Source organism: Thrips palmi, unplaced genomic scaffold (genome assembly GCF_012932325.1).
Source record: "Thrips palmi isolate BJ-2018 unplaced genomic scaffold, TpBJ-2018v1 HiC_scaffold_2, whole genome shotgun sequence".
NCBI lineage: Eukaryota > Metazoa > Arthropoda > Insecta > Thysanoptera > Thripidae > Thrips > Thrips palmi.
The window spans coordinates 1,208,226-1,232,641 of NW_023144629.1; the positions used below are offsets into that span (position 1 = coordinate 1,208,226).

At 47.3% G+C, this 24,416-nt stretch overlaps 4 protein-coding genes across 10 annotated transcripts in view; 1 reads left to right on the forward strand and 3 right to left on the reverse strand.

Moving 5' to 3' along the window:
* Positions 1 to 267: 267 nt before the first annotated feature.
* Positions 268 to 1,832, reverse strand: LOC117646722. Its single transcript, XM_034387862.1, has 3 exons — positions 1,518 to 1,832; positions 829 to 1,239; positions 268 to 734 (listed from the first exon to the last, which is right to left on the reverse strand). The coding sequence occupies exons 1-3, from the start codon at positions 1,518 to 1,520 to the stop codon at positions 339 to 341; spliced, it is 810 nt and encodes a 269-aa protein (XP_034243753.1). The 5' UTR covers positions 1,521 to 1,832; the 3' UTR covers positions 268 to 338.
* Positions 1,833 to 2,129: 297 nt separating this feature from the next.
* Positions 2,130 to 10,102, reverse strand: LOC117646715 (protein transport protein Sec24C). Of its 3 annotated transcripts, none has more exons than XM_034387848.1 (16): positions 9,973 to 10,102; positions 8,793 to 9,066; positions 8,369 to 8,725; positions 8,082 to 8,284; positions 7,752 to 7,998; positions 7,476 to 7,645; positions 7,280 to 7,390; positions 7,011 to 7,190; positions 6,393 to 6,914; positions 5,807 to 6,301; positions 5,547 to 5,726; positions 5,262 to 5,463; positions 4,908 to 5,102; positions 4,628 to 4,819; positions 4,347 to 4,540; positions 2,130 to 4,265 (listed from the first exon to the last, which is right to left on the reverse strand). In XM_034387848.1, the coding sequence occupies exons 2-16, from the start codon at positions 9,052 to 9,054 to the stop codon at positions 4,125 to 4,127; spliced, it is 3,651 nt and encodes a 1,216-aa protein (XP_034243739.1). In that variant the 5' UTR covers positions 9,055 to 9,066; positions 9,973 to 10,102; the 3' UTR covers positions 2,130 to 4,124. The 3 variants fall into 3 exon arrangements, with proteins under 3 accessions (XP_034243739.1, XP_034243738.1, XP_034243740.1); XM_034387847.1 differs by lacking the exon at positions 9,973 to 10,102 and adding an exon at positions 9,738 to 9,893; XM_034387849.1 differs by lacking the exon at positions 9,973 to 10,102 and adding an exon at positions 9,628 to 9,748.
* Positions 10,103 to 10,176: 74 nt separating this feature from the next.
* On the forward strand, positions 10,177 to 12,008 carry LOC117646720. The gene is made up of 7 exons (XM_034387860.1): positions 10,177 to 10,322; positions 10,438 to 10,707; positions 10,819 to 10,984; positions 11,136 to 11,171; positions 11,255 to 11,352; positions 11,430 to 11,615; positions 11,712 to 12,008. The coding sequence occupies exons 2-7, from the start codon at positions 10,459 to 10,461 to the stop codon at positions 11,982 to 11,984; spliced, it is 1,008 nt and encodes a 335-aa protein (XP_034243751.1). The 5' UTR covers positions 10,177 to 10,322; positions 10,438 to 10,458; the 3' UTR covers positions 11,985 to 12,008.
* The window catches only part of LOC117646719 (hexokinase type 2), a 28,452-nt gene continuing 16,017 nt past the window's right edge, over positions 11,982 to 24,416 (reverse strand). For 2 of the 5 annotated variants that reach the window (XM_034387858.1, XM_034387854.1), the window contains exons 2-9: positions 16,457 to 16,619; positions 16,106 to 16,304; positions 15,863 to 16,019; positions 14,936 to 15,035; positions 14,349 to 14,538; positions 14,109 to 14,264; positions 13,745 to 14,021; positions 11,982 to 13,668 (exon numbers count right to left, since the gene is read on the reverse strand). In XM_034387858.1, coding sequence (XP_034243749.1) covers positions 13,591 to 13,668; positions 13,745 to 14,021; positions 14,109 to 14,264; positions 14,349 to 14,538; positions 14,936 to 15,035; positions 15,863 to 16,019; positions 16,106 to 16,304; positions 16,457 to 16,619 — 1,320 coding nt within the window. In that variant the 3' untranslated portion in view covers positions 11,982 to 13,590. Of the gene's footprint in view, positions 13,669 to 13,744; positions 14,022 to 14,108; positions 14,265 to 14,348; positions 14,539 to 14,935; positions 15,036 to 15,584; positions 15,685 to 15,862; positions 16,020 to 16,105; positions 16,305 to 16,456; positions 16,620 to 16,983; positions 17,112 to 19,001; positions 19,219 to 24,416 lie in introns of those variants that run through there. The other 3 variants (XM_034387857.1, XM_034387859.1, XM_034387856.1) reach the window with 3 other exon arrangements.

The window sequence follows — 24,416 nt, forward strand, 5'->3', positions numbered from 1 at the left end:
CTATTAATTGAAATCAGAGATGCAGTCATCCCTAGTGAACTTACTTTATGACCATGATGAAAATATATTTTGAAAGGATTTTGTTGTTACAGCAAAATTTTACACAAAGCAAATCTTGGTTTCACACTTATATTCTTCTGCCCTCCTTTCAGAAACTAGAAAGTTTTACAGAGCTTATGATAACTACTGTAAAAGAAAAATGCTTTAATAAACAAAGCGTTCATACTTGAGAGGTTGGTAATCTATGTACTCAAAAGAAAGAAAGTATCCATGTTTTCTGTCACCTTTATTAGAAAATTACCAATAATAGACCAAAGAAAATAATACTGAATTTGCAATTAATCACAGTTCAAAGTTGTCTCAGGCTGCACAAATACAACAAGAGATGTTAGTCTAGAAATTAATGCATCAAGATTGTCTTTTTGCATGGACTTCCATGAAGCCCGCAAAGCATTCTCTGCAGTTTTGGTCGCATCTTTTTCTATGTTCCTTACAGTCATTGTGAGAAGATAAGCAGCCTTGGCAAATTCAGTCTCATGCTCATCACAAAAAAAGTGGAGGGAATCAGCAGATTTAATTGGAAAATTTTCAAGATGCTGAATTACTACAATCCCATGTTTCTTAGCTTTCTCTCTGTGCACCTCTACACAATTATCACAATTCAGGTCATCACCATTCAGGAACAGAGCTCTTTTTTCCTCAAACGGCAATACAGGTGCAGATTGGTTGGCCACCTGAGGAAAATAAAGAACATTTAGTGCAAACTTAAAACAACCAGTAACTCCTTCATTAACTAAATCAATTATACTCATTTTAAAAGTCACTTACCATTCTCACAAAACACTGACTTGTCCGACCATCATCTCGATCTATGAGAAGAATTACCTTGGGGCATGAAATATCGCTACTACAAACTCCTGCTAGAACTGATAATAAGTATGGCCACAACTGTTTTTCTTGAGTTGGAAACTTTCTTTTTACATTGCTTAACACTTTTTTTAATTCATTTTCTATTTCCTCAAAATCGGGTTTACGTTCAGAGGTAAATTGAAACAAAACGAGCCCAAGTACAACTGCTACTAAAATGACCCAACCCCAATAGCCAGCCCCATTTTGTTGATGAGGAGACTTCTCTGGCGCAACTTCATCTTCCGATGATTCCTCTGATTCATCTGGTTTTCTTGACTCCCTTGACAGAGATGGAAGATTCTCACGTGGACTTATAGGTTTTCGTCGACTCTAAAAGCAAAACAAAACAGTGCAGATGAGTGACTTGCAACTCATAACGTTCCTTGTAACAGACTGTGATATGTAAAATGAGTTTCTAATGGTTAAATGAGATCTAAAACAAATCAGTCACACGATGCTGAGCTTTGTTGTTTAATGCAAATAGAAAGGAAGTAATTTATATGAACTTGTTGAACAGAACTTTGACACAAACAAGTGGCACACATATGTATCAGTGAAATAATAACTACAGGTAAGAAAGATGATATGAAAAATATCTGATACTGTACCATGGTTAAAATCTGATTAAATGTAACTTCTTCTTAATTTAGATTCGCGATTATCAAGAAATCCTACAGGAAATATCATTCCAGCCGTTCACTTTGTATATTTTCGGTTAGGCTGTTGCCAACGTAGAATATATGAAACACATCTACGCTCACTCAAGCGAGCGCTCAACAGGCACACACAATACTTAAGAATTTCCTGAAGTATTGAAATAGAGAGGATTCTTATCCTGAAAGAAGAGGACGGACTTTCACTGAAGAACTCCCTAGAGCGTTAACAAAAAGCTTGATGTACTCTGGTGGTTGGTCAACTGGCGTATATTCGCACGCTTCTGTCGTCGTCTGCTCTACTGCAGTAGCAGACGGCAGCAGAAAGCGGGAGAAGTGAAGTAAAGAGATGCAAAGCCGAAAGGACCGTGTAGTCGTGTGTGAGCGTGTACAATGATTATATAGTACAGAACTCTGAAGTGCAGTTTGCTGACAACTCTCTTCCCTATCCCCTGTGTTCAGAATCTCACCACTTGTAGTCACATTCCTCAAAATTGAGGGTATACTCGTTTCTGTGCACACTTCAGTATTTCTGAGGCAATAGGAACAGATTTAAATGAAAATACCTTATAATAAAAGCATTTAATCCACAATCCTTAGAGGAATATTACAACAATCTGTGTAACTTTTATCCTATCAAAAATGCTCAACATGGAAAAATTTCTAACAATAATACATTCCATAAAAATATTCATAATAAATTGTATATCATAAATATATGTGTAAGACACACATACAAAGAACAATGTTGAGGTTCCTTATGTTAAGAGTTTTGTGAAGTACTGAAACACCACTAACATGATACACAAAAGCCATTCAATTAGAAGCTTTACCAGTACAATTAACACTTGCAGTGGTTGCCTGGACATCAGAAGCTCAATATTAAATTTTAAAAACCAACAACAGCAACCAATTTTGCTTCAGAGAACAGTTACCTACACAAAAAGAAAACCCAATCCCAATGAATCGGTAAAGTATAACAATATTTTAGTACATATTTGACAGATAGTGGGCACACAAAAAAAGATATGGCTTCCACAAACAAAAGACAGACTCAGAAAATTTTAAATAAGAGGATGTGGAAGTTATGAATCAATAAAATACAGGATCATAAGCACCACATCTTGAATTTTATGAGTACACACAACAAAAAGCAATTCAAAACAATTCCATGACTAATGTAGGAAACGCCTCTTATAGAAGTACCATCAAAATTAACAACTGACAATCTGTTAACAGAAAGGTGGAAATCCTGAGAAAACCCTATCTGAAAAATGTCTTATAAATGCAATGCACAACAACAAAGAAAGGTAACCAAATGTCTCTTCACAATGGGGATTTAATTTGGTTTTTAAGTAACATTGGGCAGATTTAGATGTGCAAAGCCTTTCATCACAATTATTTATAAATTTAAGAGGGCCAAAAATCATGGAGTTACTTACGGGTACATACAATAAAGAACATATATACACGTTTTACAAACAACCATTCATAAAAATTACATATTATGCACACAAATACACACAGACGTACACAAAGTACGAGAAAAACAAATAGATAGTTCATTATAGTAGCCAGTCTGCCTAACTTAAATACAGAACATAAACTTAAAATTATATCCCATAAACTACACTCAAATTGACATGTGCAACAAGATACTTAAAATAAAAGGAAATGTTTTAAAAAACATATTACTACAGGGAAAAAATTTTATGGTCAAAGTCGAAGACAATGTAGTTATATCAGGAAATTGTTGATCTGAAATAGGAATCTAGGGATAAGATAAGATTCTGTATTGCTTGAATCTGGGCACCCTGGACAAGACATTATAGACTCATGTTAACTCCACCACCCAAAGATATAACAGGTCACAGCAAACCTCACTCAATCAGAAAACATTTTTTTTCAAGGGGCCTGCTTCTGAGAGCATTGCACAACATGTCTGACTTAAATACAGTTCCATGAGCTGCTCAAAAACTTTGTCATAATAGGCACAAACTGATACCATAGAGAACTTGGCAGTTGCTCCATTATTGCTCTGTCGGCGCGCGTCCGTCCCGTCTCGCGGGCTTCGGGCCGGTCCGGTGGGTCCGGTCGCCCGCAGTGGCAACACCATCAAGCAATACACAGTTTGTGATGTTATGAAACACTTTAAGAGAGAAAGTGAAGAGTGCTTTCTCTTTTACAAAGGACTTTCATCAAAAATATCTTTTCCCCTGAAAATCAGATAAGACTACATCTGTCTTCAGAACGCTGAGCTCACAAAATCACTCAGCCAGTCTTCAGTGTTGCAGTATAATTAGATGACAATGATAATGATAACTCTCTTGTCGTGTGCAAAACTTTTAATACTAATTGTCCAGGACACAGATATGCTGACCACACAAAGAAAATATTTAACGCTCACATATACAAGTTTTTAACATGAAATAGTGGTCATGGCAGTCATAGCAGAGTTACAAAATTTAGAATTTTGAATAATTTTATTTAAAATGAAAAGTTGGCCAAAATGGGTCCATTTTAGGTATTTTTATCAGGAACCCAATAGCCCCTATAACATTCCTACTCCAGCAAACTTCGAATTTCCTTGTGCAATTGGCATAAGAAATCTACATATGAAGGAGAACCATCAACACCGCGGTCTTCAGCAAGGAAATGTTTCATGACCATTTCCATCTTGTCACGTTGTCGCACCAAAGTGATCTGGGGGGCAGTGGGGATTTGCTCTAGTAAGTCAAAGTTCCGAAACAGACTTCAAAAATAAAAAAAGCTTTCAATACTTACCCTCATACACCTGCGCCTTTTGCGCCGAATTTCACCAATGATCTGTCTTACTCTGTGAGACAATGGGGTGTCAAGTTCAGGGAGGAAAGGTCTGTCAACATCAATTTGGTTGGCAGATGTGACACCAAATACAGCTTGAAGCCATTCAGGACTTGCAGCCAAGCCGATCCAAAGGAACAAATGAATACCATTTTCTGGAAAAGCAAATGAATGGATTAATAGGTAAGATAATATCCTAGCACATTGCCAGCATAGAAAATAGTTTCTGTGCAAGAAGTTACCTAATAAGTAAATTCCTGTGTCTTCCATGTTCTCAATACTGCAACGAATTGGGAAAGGAATTTCTGTTGATTCAGGGCTGACATTAACAAGTGGTATAAGTCGAGGATAAAAGTAAACAACGGAAGAGGGCACATCAAGTGTCATCACTGCTTGCATGACAAATGATCTATCATCAATCGTCATATCTGAGCCTGTTTAACATGAGCAGAACAGAGAAAACGAAGTTACAATGTGCAAACTTCAATAAATGCAAACGATTGTGAACTGCTAGTATCTTACCTCCAGACAGAGCATCGTTTTTGAGCAAACAATTAAGGTATAAAGGAAGTAATTTCATAGTTTCTGGCAATATCAGTTGTCCAACAGATGATGGGCTTGCAACATTCTTGCGATAACAAGCCAAGATCTGAGCACATACATTCACTAAACCATCCTTGACTTGCTTTGGAGGGTGTTCAAGGAGTCTATAGCATGCTGTAAGAAAATTGAAGAACAAATTGAGGGGTCTACATATTTACAACTCACATTTCACAACAGACTGACATTACAAGGTAACAGTTCCTGAATTACTCCTAAATGCGTTCTTACTTTTGCAAAAGTAGATAGATTCAAAAATAAACTCAAATCACTTACCAAGCTTGGAGAAGAAGTTAACTATTGTATCCAGATCACATGTTCTGAAGACATCACCCATTTGAGAACATGTTTTAAGGCCAAGATTTAGAACACGCAATCTTCTTTGACCTCCACAAGAGGTGTAAAGGAGAGCAACTTGAATGTAAACTGAGTCATCTTCTGTCAATTTGTCATCATGTTTTATTTCTACAGCCACACCCTGTGCAATATTAAAACATGTTAACATTAAAACTATTGTTGAAATTCAAACTTTGAAAGCAAATGAGGTCAGAAATAGAGTACCTTGTCACAGTCAACGCTTGCTAGCTCCATATCTGTAGTGTTGCTCATGTAGAAATGGCCATAGAAGTCTGTGGCCCGGACTCCAGTAGATGTTCGAACCCTCATGATGGAATCAAACGCAATGGGTCTGCTAATATTTCTTCTCAGATCAGCAATCAGACGCTCACCATCCATATCAGCCTTGAACAAAAGACAACCAACATACTGTAGGAAAGCTCATCATCAGAGAAATGCAATTTTCTCTCCATGACACCACTAACCTGGAAATAGGTGTATTTGTAGACTTCTCCACCAGTCAGGCGAGCCACTTGGCCAATAGTTGCGACGTCAATATACGAATTATTAAAAATAAACAAGTCGACACTGCACCCTGCAGCTACACACTCTTGGCCAAGGTTGTTGTACACATTGTTTTGTGGCGTTAAAACTGTTTTTTCCTTATCCGTTCCAAGAAGCTTCCGATCATCGCGGTTCTTAAGTTTTCCTGGAGCCTCCGCGATGGGCAAAGAGGAATGGAAGACCAGAAGCTTGCCGGCACAGTCTGCAGCCTTTAACGCTTCCATACCCGCCTGAATCGCTGGTGCTAGTACAGTTTCTGTTTCTCTTGTTTCACCAAACATGGCTGGGATCTGTTCCATGAGGGCATCTATTACAGAGGCAGATTCTTCTGGGTCGCATAGGAATCCATCTAAGAGGGGCATAAACATTTCTTGAACATCCCCCACAACCATCATCTGGGGCTGAGCTAAACAACTCTGTCAAAATAAAAGATCACAAATAAGTAATAACTTGGGTTGAGACATAAAAGATGGACTTGTATCAGTAATTTTCAAACAGATCATTTACCTTGATGTTATAGAAGTGAACTGTATTATTGTATGTAATAAATCCCACCCGCATATTTGTTCTTTGAGCATTGATACCTGTATCAACAGGCAACACTTTCAACAGGTCTTTGATTTGGGAACATAAAAGATGAACCATTCCTGACTTGATGTTATTGTAGGAGACATCTATGCAAAAGATAAGGGCTGGAGGTTTGGGAAAGGTGTTGTTCCTGCAGTATTCTTTTGTTGCCACAAATTCATATGCTCCCAGCATCAGCTCAGGTCGCTCAAAGCGATCAACTCTCATGCCAGTGTGGTCCAAATGCTGAAAGTAGTCTGGAGGAACCTCAGTCGTTGCTTTACAAAATAGACAATGGAATCTTCTGCCACCATCAATAAACTGCATGAAAGGACACATGTAAGCTTTGCAGCGCACACAACGAACTGGTCCCACTTCACCCAAATCAACAACAGGAGGAGGCACCTCCTGAGGGGTTGTTTCTGCCATTGGGCTAATAACTAGAGCAAGTGGGATCTTAGTCTGTAAAACAATCAATTAAAAATAACAGTTTAGAAACGGAAACAAAGCTACAGAAATATTTGAGCACAGAAGAAAATGAATTGTGATTTAACTTGCCTGTTTCATGATGTCTACAGTAGTAGGAACATTGTACATGGATGCACGAACAAACCTAGGACTGCAGTAACCCTGATCCTGAACAACAAAGTTGGTGGTGACCAGAGGAGGGGCACGACCTTTCTGGCAAGTACCGAAGATACCACCATTATTTTTTTCATCTTCTTCCATTACTTGAATCTGGAATAAATACAAGTTTGTTGATCCAGACCATTTTTTCAAATATAAAAAGTAGGAGGGACAAAATAATATAATTCCATATTTCTTACCTGACTTGGCATGTGTGCTGGATCAAGTCTCTTCTGCTGTTTTGGTTGCTGTTGAGCAGGGAACAGGCCTCCCTGGGCAGGCCCATACTGTGTGGGAGACTGCATTCCTCCCTGAAAATGACGTGCGCAACACAATGCATCACAACTCATTCAAAGCGCAGCGCCTCCATTCACAGTGCACCAGAGGGAAACTCACCGGGGCAGGCGGGTAACCCTTGTTCATGTGGGTGGGAGGCATGCCTGGCTGTTGTGGGTAGCCCGGCCCCATTCCAGGTTGTGGTGGGTACTGGCCAGGCCCAGGCATGGGTGGAGCTCCACCCTGATACCCTGGATGCATCATGTGAGGACCGTTTGCAGGGTTTCCAGCTGCAAAATGTGACGGAGTCACAAATCCATTCATAAAAGAGAAGCATAAAAACCAAAAACAATCAAAATTTTGTAGTTTTTGGCATGAAGCAAATGTGGCACGTACCTGGGGGAAGGTGTCCTCGATTCATCCCCGGTTGTGGTTGCCCGGGTATGCCATTCATGTATGGACTGCCTTGCTGCATGGGAGGCCTGCTGTGGGTAGGGGACTGAAGGTTTGGCATCCACGCAGACTGCATGTCTTGCTGCATGGGAGGTCCACCTGGACCATCGGGGTTACCTGGACCTCCATTCAAAGCAGGAGGGAAACTTGCAGCTGGCATAGTCCTAGGACCATTCTTCAAATCACCAGACTGAAATTCACAAAAGATTTAATTATTCCTGTTTAAACCTCCAAAACCAATGTTATTAGGACAAATGTAGATTCCCAAACTACCTGAGGAGGAATGGGAGAACCCATGTTAGGCACAGGTCCTTGTGACATAGGGGGGCCTGCCTGCCTTGGTGGTAAGGATCCTATGTTCATCCCTGACATCTGATCAGCCAGCTGAGTAGGGTTGACACCTTGTGGTGGGCCACTGAATTGCTGAGAGCCAGGCATGGAGGAAGGGTTGGGTCTTCCTGGAAGTCCCATGGGCGCTAGTTCAGGGATGAAATCAGTAGGGAGATTACTCATGCAACACTATCACTCATTTAACACGGAAATTGACAAATCAGTCCAACCTGCTGGAGGGCCAGGGGTGAACCCGGAGGATGCACCTGGTGGGCCAGCCATGGGGCCACCAGGAGGCCCCATTGGAGGACCACCAGGAGGGCCCATGGGCTGGCCAGCTGCAGGACCACGCGGTGGACCCAGGGGAGAGCCAGATGGGGGTCCTGATGTAGGCATGCCCGCAGGTGGGCCAGCAGGTGGGCCAGTGGGTGCTGGACCGGCGGGCATACCCCCAGGCTGGCCGGATGCAGGTCTGTTCATACCGGACATGTGTGGCCCCTGCATTGGTGGCCCCTGCGATGGTGGCCCCTGCATAGGCGGACCTGGCATAGGTGGCCCCGGCATAGGTGCCCCCTGCATTGGTGATCCTGAAACAGAACAACCGGTAAGCCATCCGTCATTCACATCAACCAGATTACAAACGCTTGAACATACCTTGTGACATTGCTGGTGACGGCCCATTGGCTGGGGGGAATCCTCCTTGATTTGGGGCGCCTGGGCTCTGCATCATCGGAGGGTGTGTTTGCCCAGGCATGGGTGCAGAGCCAGGAGGTGGTGGCCCACCGAAGTTTCTTTGAGGTGGAGGCCCATACCCCTGACTTGCTGCAGGTTGGCCTGGTTGACCGGCAGGGATCTGTCCATAACCAGCACCTGGGGGTGCCCCATATGGTTGTGGCGGATGGTACGCCGGATTCATGCTAGAGTACACCTGCAAAAAGTACAAGTCGCACCTTGTTATGGTTTTCCATGAAAGCATATAGTTTCAACCAGAATCCATTAAGATGGCAACAAACAAGACTACGTCAGTGTAATCACTTGAAATGAGCAACCAAATGACGCAAATATGTAAAAATAGACATAAATTGAAGTCTCCACACTAAATTTTATGATCAATGAAACTTGACTAGTAGTCAAGTGTATACAGGTTGCATTTATGGCAAAGTTGACAAGAGTGAAGAGGTTATGGTACCACGTCATTTCCCTATGAAATGATTCTTTCAAAAAGGGAGCCCACTGTTATAAGATTAAGAGGACCTATTTCAAGAGATTCGAAAAAGTTCGAATTATAATTATAGTCCAAACTATGTGAACACATCTAAAACATACAAACTATTAGCTAACCTCTTCAAAGACCGAAAACAAATCGACAAACGGGGGTTTAAAATGGCTCAATTAAAAAAATGAATCTACAAATTGGAATGAGACAAGCCTCAATGCCCGATTGAACGAGTAAAACTGCCACGATACAAAACCACTTCATAAGGCCGACCTGTATATTCGCCCAGCAGATGAAACTGTCATCCTGCCGTTGATATCACCGCTAGCAGTGGGTACACGTCAGTGAAACAGCACAACACCTTCTTAAAAGGCACAACTTACGTGACGCTATGATAAAGCAGGCAATTCTTCAATCAAGAATAACCTACAGGGAAAATATGTTGACAAAAATATGTTTTTGGGGCACCCAGTTCCAGCTGTCGGACGTCTGCCACGTAAGGCAGGAACAACTCAGGCACAGACGTGCAAACATAAACACCGACCAACAGCCACGGATTCACACGCGCCGACCCTCGCTTCCGCTTGAATTCGCGAAGACATTTGAAACACAACGTACCAAAGATCTCGTGTCAGTTTTGAAGGACGGGAGCAGTGGATTTAATTGAGGATAATGGCGAAACGCATACAAGTGGGGATGTTCTGCACCCTGCCTAACGCTTGTCCTGTGTTTGTCCTCATAAATTTCTCATATCACTTTGTTTGGATGAAAAATTGTCCCATGTCAGCCATGTTGTCGTCTGCTGGTGTTTAGTGTTTAGTGTTTCGTCAAGTTGTCTGCTGTCCTCTGTCAATTCCACTTTTCCTCATAGCTATGTTTTGATTTCTGAGGGTTGCGCGAGCATGGCACACGACGTCACGAGCCATTTAACTGCCAGATCAAGTTAAATTGAGAAACAAGCAATCAGTGTCTGTCTCTTTCTGCATTTCCCTTTGAAAATTGGTTCCTTTATACTAGAGCCCTGGGCTCTACTTTATACCACAATAGGCTGTATGACTGAAGTCTTTCCTACTCCATATTCAGTTCAGATAAGTTGATTTGAAGATGTCGAATGCTAGGGAGGACATTTTTCAATCTGGTTTGGATCAAGCAATCAGAGAGGAAAGATACCGTGCTGATCAGCGGAGAAAAGAAACAGATGGCATAGATATTGTTCACTTGTTGTGCAGCTGTGGTGAACGCTTTAAAAAGAAATTACTGACTGACTTGCTGATTTCTTCTTCCCTATCATTTGAAAAGTTTATGTTTGGATTTTTCCGTGAACATCCTGGAGAATCTCAGCGTGAAATCCTGGTAATTATAAATGACTTTTTACAGAATAATTTAGTAAATTATTTTCTGTTTCATATCTTCTACTTCTCTTAGTTATTTTGTATTTTTAAACACTTTTCTATTTATTTATAGATCATACAACAGCTAGCAACTTCACGGAAAGATCATCCGTCAGTTGTCCTTCTTGAGTACCTAGCCAAATCTGAACGGGTTTACACAGTTACGGACATAGTGAACAATTTGGAATATGCTCATTTATTTAGAGTCATAGCAGGCTTCGAACATCAAAGCATTCGAGGTAAGAACGGGAGATTAAAGTGAAAAAAGCCTTGATTTCCTTTCTTTTCCACTTTTATTCACACAGTTTTGTTGCAATTTCAATTAATAAAATTATGTGGCAGCCTAAACCATCCACTGCAATTTTAATCCTATATTTTTATCTGTTTTAGCCTTAAAAGAACACTTTTCATTGCACAGACACAGTGGTAATGATTCATTTATCTTGCTTAGTAAAATTTGCCATTGTATCAAGAAAATTTAGTGAAACTTGTTTGTCTCTCTATTATAGCATGTTGTAAAGCACCATTCTCTCGAAGCAAAGCCTCACAAATTGTACCGAGAGGTTTATCTCAGTCTGGCTACTCTTCAGGATGTCGTTCAAACAAGGTGATCATCTATTCGAATTAATTTCCCTTGTCTCAGTTTCAACAAGCTTTCATGGTTATGATTTAATTGTTTTTAAGGCTTATCGGGGTATCATACTGCTGACTTTCATGAATGATGGAAGACACCACGCGGTGCAAGTAAAAAATATACTTGAAAAGCCTTCAAAGGAAAGCGGGCGTTCTTATATTGTGTACACACTTTCTGACTTCAGCCATTATGTAATAGAAAACTTTATGAAACACATCATCTGGATTATGTCTCAGGTAAGACTACAGTGATGATTGGTTTTGAACTGTATCTTTCCTTCTGTCTTTTGTAATTATGTGCATTGATATCTTCCACCATTTCCTCTGTTGTAGGTTGATTTTGTTGTGCCAATCTTGACAGAAGAGTACTTCCAAATGCTTGAAGAGGAAAGGGACATGGATAGGTCAGGACTAGATGAGAAATATGCTCCATATGTAGCAGAAGTGTTGCTAGCAGAATGGGCATCAAGCTTCAGGAACAAGAGGTTGCGAAGTCTCAAGCCACAGGGTGTGAAGTGGCCCTCAAGGCCAATATATCCTCCTTTCCTAACTTGTGTGGATAAACCATCTGCATTACCAAGCATACTAATAAAATCAAAAGAATAGAGTTGAACAATTTATTTTTGCAAAGCCTGTTTTTAATTCTTGCCTCTCACTAGATTTGATCATAAGTCATAATTCAAAAATTTGTTTCGACCCAGTGGGATCTTGAATAATATGCATATTTGTGGGAAACTTTTATTTTCTCAGGTCTAACACGTACATTGAATCCATATTGATATGGAGACAAAAGAAATCACAGTCTCAAGTTTAAGGAACAAATCATTCTGTAATTGATGGCAGTTTCAGGTATACCGATAATCCACAATTTGAAGATAAGGAAACCATTGGCTGTGAATACAATAGTCCACTTATGGTACGTTTGATAAAATCCTTACCATGACATGTTCACCACAAAAGGTAAATCAAACTAAGTTCATTAAAAGAAAAAAATTAAGTGTAAGCACCATGCAATGTATTCATGAAAACATAAAATTATCTTGTGGTTTAATGACCCTGCCATGGAACCACAAAAAGAATTGAACAACATGAACATGACTTCTAAATTTGACATGATCAATACAACAAAATATGATCAAATGCATATTCCAAACAATATGTCAATGCACTCTCAGCTATTGCGCTATTGCTTTTCAAGAACTAATTTACAACAAAAATAGATATATTATATATATATATATTTATCAACGTACAATTGGTAAAATATCAGAGCCAGATGACACATGACGTGATTTATAATGCCACGATTTTATGACTAGTACGGAATTTTACTACATGTGTGTCGATATTCCTGGTCCACACAATCTGGCAAGTGGCCTCCTTGCTTCAAGCAGTCTATCCTTTCCAAAAAAAAACAACAAAAAAAACTCAGGAATGCTGCTACATTAAGTACAATAGTATTTCATTGCAGCCCTCATGAACTTTAAAAACTTAATTAACAGAGAAGTTCTCTGCGCTACAAGGAGCAAGTTTCTAAAAGGTAATAAATTACAACCATGACAACAAAGCACTATTTCATTTAAAAAAAAAAAAAAAAACGCTGACAAGACATTTAAAATATTGAGCCAATGCCGTCTGATAAAACAAACTAGGCCCAACTTTATCATATAAATAAAAATACCTCTGACTAACAAGTGCATTACTTAACTAAGTACACAGGATCATCCACAAGAATCCCTCTGAAGGGACCAGATACACAGCCATGCCTTCAACAAAGTTGATTCAAAGAACATTTTAAAATCCCTTTTCAGGGTCAAGTTAAAAATTAAAACATAACAAGAAAATAAGCATAGTAACCCACCAGGCAAAGTGTATAAAACAAACCATGATTTCGAAAAAGAATAATCAAGCAAAATATGATGTTTATGCTAAAACATAGGAAACACATGTTTCATTACAAAAAAGTAAAAATCGGTAGATGTATAAATAAAAAGTAAGGCGAGCTTAGTTGGTGGGTAGACTAGCAGCTGGCAAACTGGCCCACTTCTAGGCTCGTAGTTCTCACACACCCATACTATAATTACACACACACTCATCCCATACACATGTACACACACACACACACACAGACACTCACACATGTACTCTTTCAGACATTCCATTTCTTTTTTCTAATATTTACAAAAACTGAATCTTATATAAACAGAAGTCATCAGTTTTCTCTACATGCGACTGCTGCCACTAACGCGGCACCTCGTCCACTGCCATCTTCTGAGAGCATCAGGTCGAACTAGAACAAGAGGAGCAAGGAATAAAAAATTGGGACACAATCCAACAACAAAAGATTCAGAGAAACTTCTACTCACCTTAATACCAGGAAGGATTAACTGTTTGATTTTCTCAACCATAAGGTCATGGAAGTGAGGGTGGAAGCGGTACACAGATCCATCAACACCCACTGTTAAACTGGGTTCCTTCATTTTATTGATTAGGACGGCAATGCCAGCTGACACGAGATGTGCTGCACGCCTGGATACACACTCACAGATATAACGCACATTGGCGCAGTCCTGTTCAGTGGCGTGAGACAGACCCAGTTCACCAAGCACTTCCCGGCAATTTAAGAAGCTTCCACGCTTGTCACTGTAACAAAACATTGCACATTTGTTAGCTTGGTTATTATTTTAAGTTCAGAGACGCAACTAAACCAGCAAGTAGAAAAACATTTACCTTTCTATTTCTGAAACATATTTAGTGAAGAAGTTTCCACGTTTTAAGAGGTGGTCAGATAATTTACCACCAAATAAAAGGTTATCCTTTGTAAGCCGAACCAATGCAAGTCGCACTAACTCTCCCATGTACATTCCTGAGATCATTTTCTCAAACCTAAAAAAAATAATGACACAATTTTATTTTTCATTATTACAGTTCCTCGCAGAACTTTTAACCCTTTAAAAAGCATGTACTCACAGTTGTTTTCCAGGGTTAATTGAGTTCTCATCAATCTCTCGATCATACTCTGTGATGACAATATCCAATGCACCGTCACTGCCAAACGCACCCCATTCAGTGTTTACAATACAGTCCGGTTTGTTGGTGTTTCCATCAAATAATTCACAATTTTCAGTCTTCTCCACATAGCAAACATTGCAGCCAGTACCTGAGAAAGCAACAAACTCATTAACTTGAGAGCACATTGGTCACTATCGATGAATACATTATCTGAGCATGCAAACTATGGCTTGCATATTTCCCTGCAGCCATTTTCATATAAAAAAACAACATGCAATCCAAAGTTAATTTGGTGAAAACTTCAAGACAAGGTTAATAATCATAATATGCCCATTTATTAGGAAGATCCACTTTAAATTTTCTTCCCCCGGGAAAGCTGACATGCTTTACGCAGATGCACTCACTGCTTTACTAAAGATCACACGGCAGCAATATTTTGGATATTTAACTTGAACCTTGTGTGAAGTGGCTGAATTTGTATCCTTACATAGTGTCACTCATCATAAAACTAAAAGTTAACATAGACAATATTATTAAAAACATACCAACAATGAGACCTATTCGGCAGTTGTGGTTCTTCCAGGCACAAGACATAAGAGTGCCTGTTGTGTCGTTCAGAATGGCGCACACTTGGATCTGAATGTCCTAAACAAAATCAAAAGCCACACCAAATGAATAACCCAAGTCCCTCATTCCATTCACATCACAACAGAAGCATACCATCAGGATATTATTGTTTCGTACAGAATGAATGACCAATGACCATCAGTATTCAACTTTCCAGCAGTATTATGAACCAGTAAGCTTCCATTTCATTTGCTACTTCACATGCCATATAATCTGACTTTTAACAATTGATACCTTTAAGTAATTTTTTATTTTTTTTTAAATTAATGAGAAATGATGACTGACAGCATGACTGAACTTACACAGCACATTCCATATGAATTTTAACTTGCAACACTTTCCCACTGAAAAGGCACTTGAAGATGCAACCCCCATGCACAGTGGGACTTAAAAATGAGATCATTTGACACATGTCATCTGGATCAAAAAATGAAAATTTGCACACCCAAATGGGGTATGCAATGAGTCTGGTTTGTGCCATGTGAGGCTATGACAAATTATTCTTCCCAGACATGCTTGCCAAAGCTTGGCCCAAATTTTTTTCCTAGGCTCAGCCAGGCCACTTACCAACAATTAACCCTATACGGCAGTCACGTTTAGCAAAAGAACAATTTATAAGAGTACCAGTTGTGTCATTCAGCAGGGCTACTACAGACACTTCGATATCCTGAAACCAAACACACAAAAGCCCATGGCTGCCTTGAGGGTACACAAGGCCATTTTCTTTTGGCCATTTGCCTCATTGGAGCAACACCGATCTTTCACTCTGGTCAATTGTCACTCGTTCAAGACTCCTCAGCCCTAGAATTATTTTAAAGAAACTGCATACAAACAAAAGTACATACCCCTCGTCGCCTAATGGCATCTTTCAGAAGTTGTACAACATCATTGCCAACAACACCGCTGCATTTGAAACCTTTAGTCCAAGTTTCAAGAAGTCCCTTTGTTAGACCAAGTTGTTGAAGGGGGAAACTGAAGGTAAATCCTAGGGGAAGTTTGTGACTGAAAAAACAAAATAAAAACCAATTAGTGAAAGTCACAGAAAAGGAACCTTAGAGAGCAAGTCAGATAACTTAAAAGAACATTACCTATACACATCGTGCTCTTTCATAAAATTTGCCAGACATTCAGCAATGTGATCGAACAGCTGTTCACCAGTGCCAACCATGATTGATTGAGGAATGGCGTAGATCTTAGATTGCATGTCAAAATGGTTTTGGCCAAGGTGAATTAAGAGTACTCGAAAATTGGTTCCACCAAGATCCAGGGCCAAGAATTCTCCTCGTTCTGCAATCAAAAGAAAAATGTGTTATACCCCGTGAAGCAAAATTGCTGCGGCAGACAAAGCAATGCTTCTCAACGCGACGCAGACCCAAACATACTATTTAAAATGAAATTCTATGAAGGAATGAGTGAAGCAATGAATGAAGATTGCTTACCTGTTCCGTTTGGCAGGTCCTGGACATAGGTGATGAAACATTTCACAACCGCTTCCTTGTGAGTGTCCTTGCACAGGCCCTTCTCCACATCTTTCATGATCCGCCGCATCAGCTCGGCGATCGTCTCGTCCGAGAGGATCAAGTCTTTGCATCGTTCACGGACCTGAAAGCAAAACAAGATCAAACGTCATTCAGAGGAACAAGAAAATCCTGTCAACCACAGTCACACAGCAGAACATGCTTTCCACGGCTGAAAAAACCAATCCACAAGCAAAATGAATCGAGACCGACTGAACTGACCGACAAAATAGAGCAGTTCAAATAAAAGGGCCCTGTGTCCCTTTCGTTTCAAATCGACATCGATCTATTTTACGCTCTCAATTTCAGGAAATAGCGAGAGGTTATGGGTCTTTCGTAGCATTCCCCTCGCCCCCCACCCCATCCCCCGCGGACACGCACCATCCCGACATTCTGATTCAGTCTACACTCTACAGTGGCCTAGACACGAATGACATTCCAGCGCTTGCCTTCAGAGACACTTCATTGACCATCGTAATCCGGCAGGAAGGCGAGGAACCCAGAGGCACTGTTCAAGGAAGCGTTTGAACGACGTGGGGCCGAGGGCGCCCTGATCCAACGAGCGACTTGGAACAGTGCAGCTGAGCTGGGCGGAGTGGGTAGCAGCAGTAGTGGTGGCGGTAGTGGTAGCACGTAGGCAGGAGAGAGAGGGGGGGAGTTAAGGCTAGCTTGGCTTATTTCATGACAGCACATCAGAAGGTCGTTCTGGCAAGTCAGAAGGATTTCCACTCCACTCAAATCGCCCTGGCCATCGAGTAAACGAGCAACCAAACTCCAGTTCAGTCCAGTTCGGCGGGAGGACTGGAGGGGAGGGGGGGACAAGTCCCGGACAACGGCCGAGGGAGTGCAACCGCGCAACCTTTCACTTTTGTCCAGGATCCTCTGAGAACCAGATCCGGAGGAAACGACGGGAGTAGCCCGCTCAGCTGAAAGGGCAGGGGCAGGGCGGCGGAGCAGCTGAGCCGAGTGCGGGCCGAAGTCTGCCGACCGTGTGCCGAACGGCCGAACGGCGCTTCAAACACGCCAAGGCGCGCCAAGGGAGCGAAGGGCAGGGAAGGGAAAGGGAGAGGGAGGGAGGGAGGGTCCCCGAGGCGAGGGAGGGTTGCGGAGTGGCCGGGTGTCGGCGGGGTGTCGGCGGCAGGCGAGGCAGCCCGAGGAACTGACCTTGGAAGGGTTGCCCTCCCTTCTCCCTTCACTCCGCTCCATGCCCTCAGCCTTCAGCACCTTCCCTTCAGCCTTCCCTCCACACTCCGTTCGCTCCGTTTTCATCCTTCCCCGTCGTTCCCTCTCGTCTCGTGCGTGCACTGTGCAATGGCAGGTGTCTGACGGGGTGCTCGAGTGCGTATAAGCGACGCGCTTTTCGAGCCCTTGCAGTATACAGAGCCACTCATGTCTGGGAATGTCAACTTTAAGTTCGCCTCTCTGTCTCTCTCATTCTCCTTCGGGACGCCCCGCGAGTGCGAGAGAGACAGAGCGACACGAAAGCGCTGCGGCACCCGGGATGGACCACGACGGACGACGACCTTGGACCGGGTACCCGAACCAAACACCTCTCTGGGCGCTCGTACTGGCTGCTGCTGCTGCACAGCGGACAGTCTCTTCCTCCCCCCCCCTCCCCCTTTCCCACACTACGCAATCGATAGGGAAGAGGCAGGGGGCAGGGGCCGGTGCAGAGGGTGGGGTGGGGGGAGAAGGGTGAGTTATTTCAATCCCCCCACTCTTTTCCGTGAAAGGTCTGGAAGGGAAAAAATGGGGGGGGGATCACAGGAGAACATTTTTATTTTTTTTACGTGCACGCGGCCACGCGGCTGTGCTCCCGGCCGGACCCGAGAGAGAAGACAGACGGACGCACGGACAATCTCGACTAGGTTCTGGGCTGGGGTAATCAACTTTTGGAAGCAGAAAATGTGAATGGGACGATTAATTTTTGTCAAGTCGTGCCGGACAAGAAATAAACGGCTTGTGAGAGGATCTTAAAGGATTTTCCCTGACAGTTCCAGGTCGCGCCATTCGCGAGCGCTGGGCTGAGAAGTGCAGGGAATTCCCGCCACTGCGGAGGCTGGCGTGCAGTGGCGTGCACCACGTGGGCCACGTCGCGGCCGCCTCCGTCCAGACCCGTTTCTTTCTCGTCAGTGACACCGTGTCGCGAAATGGGTCAACCTCTTAATTTGATTCACTCCCCCAAACGCATGGTCGCCAAGTCGGCCAGCGAGCCATTTTAGGGCCTCCGCCGCCCAGCCTGTCCGCCGCCCCGCCGCCGGGCCCCGGTATCGAATCGTGTCCCGTCGTCCCGACCCGCGCGCCCTCGCGGCTGAGGGGACTGCGAAGCGCGAAGCCCGAACAGCTGACCCACTTTGCGGGGGGGCGTGGCGTGGGTTCGCGTCCCGGCCGTCCCGGCGCGGCGCCTTTTCGACGACCCACCCCACGCCTTGCCCCACGCCGCCGCGGCTAGAGTCACCACACTCACCGCGAAGCTGGGCAAGAGGAGGTTGTTCCCCGCCTTAATGCCCATCCCTGAAGCGCGAAGCTCTTTCCCTGCCTGCTGTCGTGTTTCGGGACGCGGACGCGGCGGGGGGTTGCAGGCGCCGCGCGAGGCTACGCGAAGCTAGCCGAGTGGCGTGACTAGCGTGCTAGCGTGGAACTGCGGGCCGCTTTCGGGTTCGGCACGAGCACCCGCGCCGGCAGAATGAATGAGACTGGCGAGCCGAGCGTCGCCGTCGCACACTCGTGCCGCCCGCAACGCAAAGGCCCGAAGGCTGCCCGAAGGCCCGAAGGCTCGGAACAACGGCCGACGCCGTTTTCGGCCGCACCCGGCGTCGCCTAGCGTCGCCCGTGCGGTCCGTCGGAGGGGGCGGAACGAGGACGGCGTCGGCCGCGACGCGAACGCCACCCTCGGGGGCCCAGGGGCAGCGGAGGGGCGGGGGCGGCGGCCAGCCATTGGTCGATAGTGGCGAGCCCCCACAACGCGGCCTCCCCATTGGCCGGCGGTGAGGCAATCCGCACTGCACCGCGCCGCACAGTGTGGCACACGCAATTCCGCCAGGTGCTTGAGTCAGGGCGACGGCGGCGAGCAGCGAGGCGCCCGGGCTTTGGGATGCCGCCGGGCACCTGTCGTGCCACCGGCCGTCGGTTCAAACCCCTCCGGAAGGCCGAAAAAGGGCGCGCCGGCCTGGCCGTGCTCGCCTTGCGAGGGGGCGGTGGGTGAGACGCGCAGGGTGGCCAACCACGCGCCGCCGTGGCCTTCGGAGTACACTACGCCCTAGTGACGTCACGCCGCGCGTCGCGCCGCCCCGCCGCCGCACGAGGCGCCCGCAGTGACGTCACCAGACGTCACCAGACGGCGGCGCGACGTTCGCACGTTGGCGGCAATGGCACGTGCAAAAGCGGGCGCCCTTTTCAAACGCGCTGGCGGCACACTGCGACGGCTGCACAGGTGGACACTCCGCGGACACTACACTGCTCGATACACGGGCAGGTGCGCGCCAGCAGCCACTCGGGGCTATCAGCCTCTCGGCGCTTGGGACTTCCCTCCGCACTCACGAGCCGCCAGCGAACCTCTCAGCAATGTCGCCTGCGTTTGTACTGTACTCCGTCCCTCCGGACAAGTTTTGGGCAGCAACCGTCCGGCAACGATGCCTCGAACGTCGCTGCAAAAGCAGCTTTTAGAACTACAAAAAAAGTGCAGAGCAATTTAAGAGCAGCGAGCTGTGGCACGTGTCACACACTGGCTGCGTCGAGGCATTTAGAGTGGGAGACTAGTGCGACGCGCGTTGCCGGCCTGCCTGCCTCCCCGGCGCGTCAAAGTTGCAACGGGGGAGTCGATATTTGATCCCTCTCTCCCCCCGCCCCCACTTCCCACTGGACTGGACCCCCCAGTCAAACCCGACCGAATCAAGCCGCGAAACGCAACACTGGCCGGGATTTCGTCGCCTCAACCCGGACAAGCGAGGCAAAGCACAGCAGGCAGGGGGTGGCTTCGCTCGCAGGCTTCGCAGGCTGCGGCTGATGCAAGAGGGGAAAGCCTTTGCGTCTGACGCAAGGGAATGCATCCTTACGAAGCCGGAGCGGGGTGGAGCGCAGGGAAAGGACTTGGCTTGGGCGGCGCCAGGCCCATTTCTGCGTCCGGTCCGCGTCCGGAGTCCAGCCCGGCCGTCCGCGACGTTGTCACATTCCCGTCGAGTTTGGCACTCAGTCTAGCGAGCCCATTCAAGGCGTGGGCACCCCGACGCCGTGACGCCGTGTTCGTGAACCGTGCCCCAAGCTAAGCGGTGCACAGTGGGCCAGAAGACCGGCGCAGGCGGCCAAAACTCTAAACGAGTTTTGAGCTCCAGAGTCGCTAAATAGGACTAGAACCGAACGTGTGACCCCACCAATGGATTCCTCGTTAGGAGAGCAATCCATTGGTGGGGTCACACGTTCGGTTCGAGTCCTACTTGGCGACTCTGGAGCTCAAAACCCGTCCGGGATTTTGACCGCCTCCACCACTGTAAGTCGCCAGTGCAGGCGCCGCAGCTTGCCGCCGCAGCCTCTTGACGTCGCGACGCTCGCGACGCGTCTCGGCCGCCGATAACGGCCAATATGCGCCGCGGGCGGCAAGACAGCGCGCGTCGCCAGCGTCGCCCGCGGCCAAATTAGGCCCCCATCTCTAATTAAATGCCCCGCCCCACCCCGCCCCGCCCCGCCAGCCGCGGCACGTCAGCATCGCGTCACGGCGTTATCAGAGCGAGTCAAGTCATTCGGCGCCAGAGGAAGGCCACCTTCAGGACCTTCAGGACCTTGCTCCCCATATCTCGGAAACGGCTAGCGCGGCTAGCGCTGCAAGCGTTAGCGATGAGATGACAAAAGTAGGCAATCAAATCATGCCGGTAGTACCGCCGAGTAATGTTCGCGTGGCGTGACACGTCGAAGTTTGAGTTCCGTTTTTTTTTTTTTTGCGTTGGTTTATTCTGCATACGCGGCGTAGGGGGTTGAAAGAGGGGCGGGGTCGATTCCGGAGGATCGTTTCGTCACTCAAGGTGCGTTCCGTTGGGGAGCGAGAGAGACAGAGCGACGAAACGGCTCTTCGCCAAACGGTCAAACGGGAAGGGTTCCTTTCCTTCCCCACGAAGCAGGCCGGCCTGGCAGGCTCACAAGGGCGGCGCGAAGGACAGTAAAAGGACAGGTTCGAGAGGCGCCACCGAGGCGCCACATCCAACGTGGAGAGCCGCGGATCGTGGCACGCCACGCCGCGGTAGCCGCACTCCGTGACGCGGAGATTCGAACACGCCGGCATCGAAAACGCAAACGCTCGCCCCTTCCAATTGGCCCTGCATTCAATGACTACACCCGTCTGTCTGTCTGTCCGTCTGTCTGTCTGTCCGCCTGTCTGTCTGTCCGCCCGTCCGTCCGTCTGTGGGTCGCCGCAGGCAGACACGCAGACAGTGGCGTCGCGAGTATGAACGACCTTGGCCGACCTTGACGTTCTGTGGCATTGCCTGGCATTGTGTGCGATCCAGAGCGGGCCGCGGTCCGCCACACAGGCCGGGCCACTGAGGCGAGGAAGGCGCCATCTAGCGGTCCCGGCCGGCACTTTGGCGCGGCACCCGCCCCAGGCCCGGGGCCCGGCCCGGCCACGACGTCGCACCTGCCAACGGCGCCAGCAACGCCAGCGAAACGCCCCAGCCTCGCCAAGCATGCGGGGTTAGGTGCGCCGAACGAGGCGAAGCCGTTCTAAACCGAGGTCTGCAATGGACAGTCCACCCAGTTCCAGCGCTCCCTATGGTGCGAGAGAGATGGCATGACTCGGTTCCGTCGCTGAGCTTCACGAGTCGACTTGGCAAGGCGGCTTCGAATCCCGGCAGAGGCAATCATTTTTTTCGGTGTAAATGACTGTTTGTAACCGCGCAAAAGCAAGCGCTTGTTCCATACAGACGGCCGAACATCTAGCGGCTGCCTCAGCAAAAAAATCCCTCAAAAAAATGATGACGGTGCCGGGACTCGAAGGTGGTCAACAGTTCTTGTAGATCCAATGGCTATGAAGCCAACGGTTCGGATCGGTTCCAAGTGGCTTCCGTTCCAGCTCTTCTCCGAAGCGCGCCCGAAGTACGAGAGAGAGTAGCGCGCGACCACCGCTCCAGAGGGAAGTGCCATCGAGTTCAACAGCCAACTGGCGCGCGCCAGCGCAGCACGTTCGAGAAGGCGTTGACAAATTCGCGCCAATCATCGCATCGCGCGACCGGCCCGGCCGGCCGGCCGGCCGGACAGATAGATAGATAGACGGCCAGTCGGCGGCCCGAGTCGAGTCGAGAGGCGTGAGGCGCCATTCAACCAGTCAGTCGTTCACTCGGCCGGGCGGCGCGGCGGCGCGGCCGCGTGGCCCTCGCCTCGCCGCGGCGGCGGAGCGGAAACTTCCAAACCAAAACAACATTTTGAGTCCGGCCGGTGCACGCCGCATCGGCCGCATCGCGCATTCCGTCTCACGTCAAACGAGCCGCGCTAGGAAAGAGACTGACCGCCTCGCCGCGGGTCAACCCGTCCCGTCACGTGTTTGCGAATAACCGCGGGAACCAACGCGACTGGCTCTACGGGCCCCGTCCCGCCAATGAGAAGGCGGTGCGGCGTTTTTGGCGGGAAGCTTCAAACGGAGGTTGTCACTCGCGGTAGAGTGGAGAGCAAAATGAATGGAACGTCCCAAAACCGGCAGCGCGCCACCTAGCGGTTGTTTCTGCGAACCACGCGAGGACCTGCCCGGCCCGGTGTCAGCGCTGGAAAGTTGACAGCGGCGGCCGCTAGGTGGCGCCGCTGGGGCCTGCAACTTATCAGCCGCGTTTCGCACGAGCTGCATACAGTGCGCTTGCTAATGGAGTGAGTGAGGACCGCCATTTTATCGCTCTGTCTCTCTCGCGCCGCTACGGAATTCCCCACGAGTGAGAGAGAGAGAGTGAGAGAGTGAGAGAGTGAGAGAGTGAGAGAGAGAGAGAGAGAGAGAGAGAGAGAGAGAGAGAGAGAGAGGAGAGAGAGAGAGAGAGAGAGAGAGAGAGAGAGAGAGCCGTGCAGCGCGGTGCCGCAGCACGCGCGTGCGTTGCGGGTTGGCCTACCCTCCCTTCGTCAGGCGCTCCAGCCGGCGCCGCCAGCCGAGCGCGTCCGAAGGGTTCGCCGCGCTGCCGCTTTCTCTCTCTCTCGCACCGCGAGTGCGACAGAGACAAAGCGTCGAAACGACTCTCTGGAATCGCCTCCGTCCGCCACATGTTGCATCACAAGGAACTCGTGGGTCCCCCCCCCCCCTTTCCATCGGAATGTCAAACGCGAAGTCCACCAAGTGCCCAGCCCTCCGCCCTCCAGCACCCACCGCCAGTGTCGCCACACTAGTTGGCAAAAACTTCCACGATGCACTAGTGTCGGCAAGGGTTGGTAACCCCTGCCGAAGGCAACTTCGAAAGCAATGAAAATTCGGTTCGCAACCCTTTTGACACCAGTGCACCGAGGGAATTTTCGCACACCTACGTGGCAACACTGTCTAGCGTTGTTTTCGACGAACCCTCCCCCGAAAAATGGTTATTTTGGCGGCGGCGGTCGAGGGGAGGCACGCGGGCACGGGATCGCGCCAATGGCAAAACCGCGCGCGGAGAGCCAACTTTTCCTGCAGCACGTGCAGCCCGCGGCCCGGCCGGGGTCCTTGTTCCACGTCACACTTTCGAGTCGCCGGCCAGTCGCCCAGTCCCAAGAGGCGGGGCGTGGCGGGGCGTGGCGGGGCGTGGCGGGGCGTGGCGGGGTGGCGGGGCGGGCGGGGGGGGGCGGGGCGGGGTGGGGCGGGGTGGGGCGGGGTGGGGCGGGGTGGGCGGGGGGGTGGGGCGGGGCGCGGACAGGTTGGCCGTTCTACGAACAAGAAGAATAGCAGCGGAGG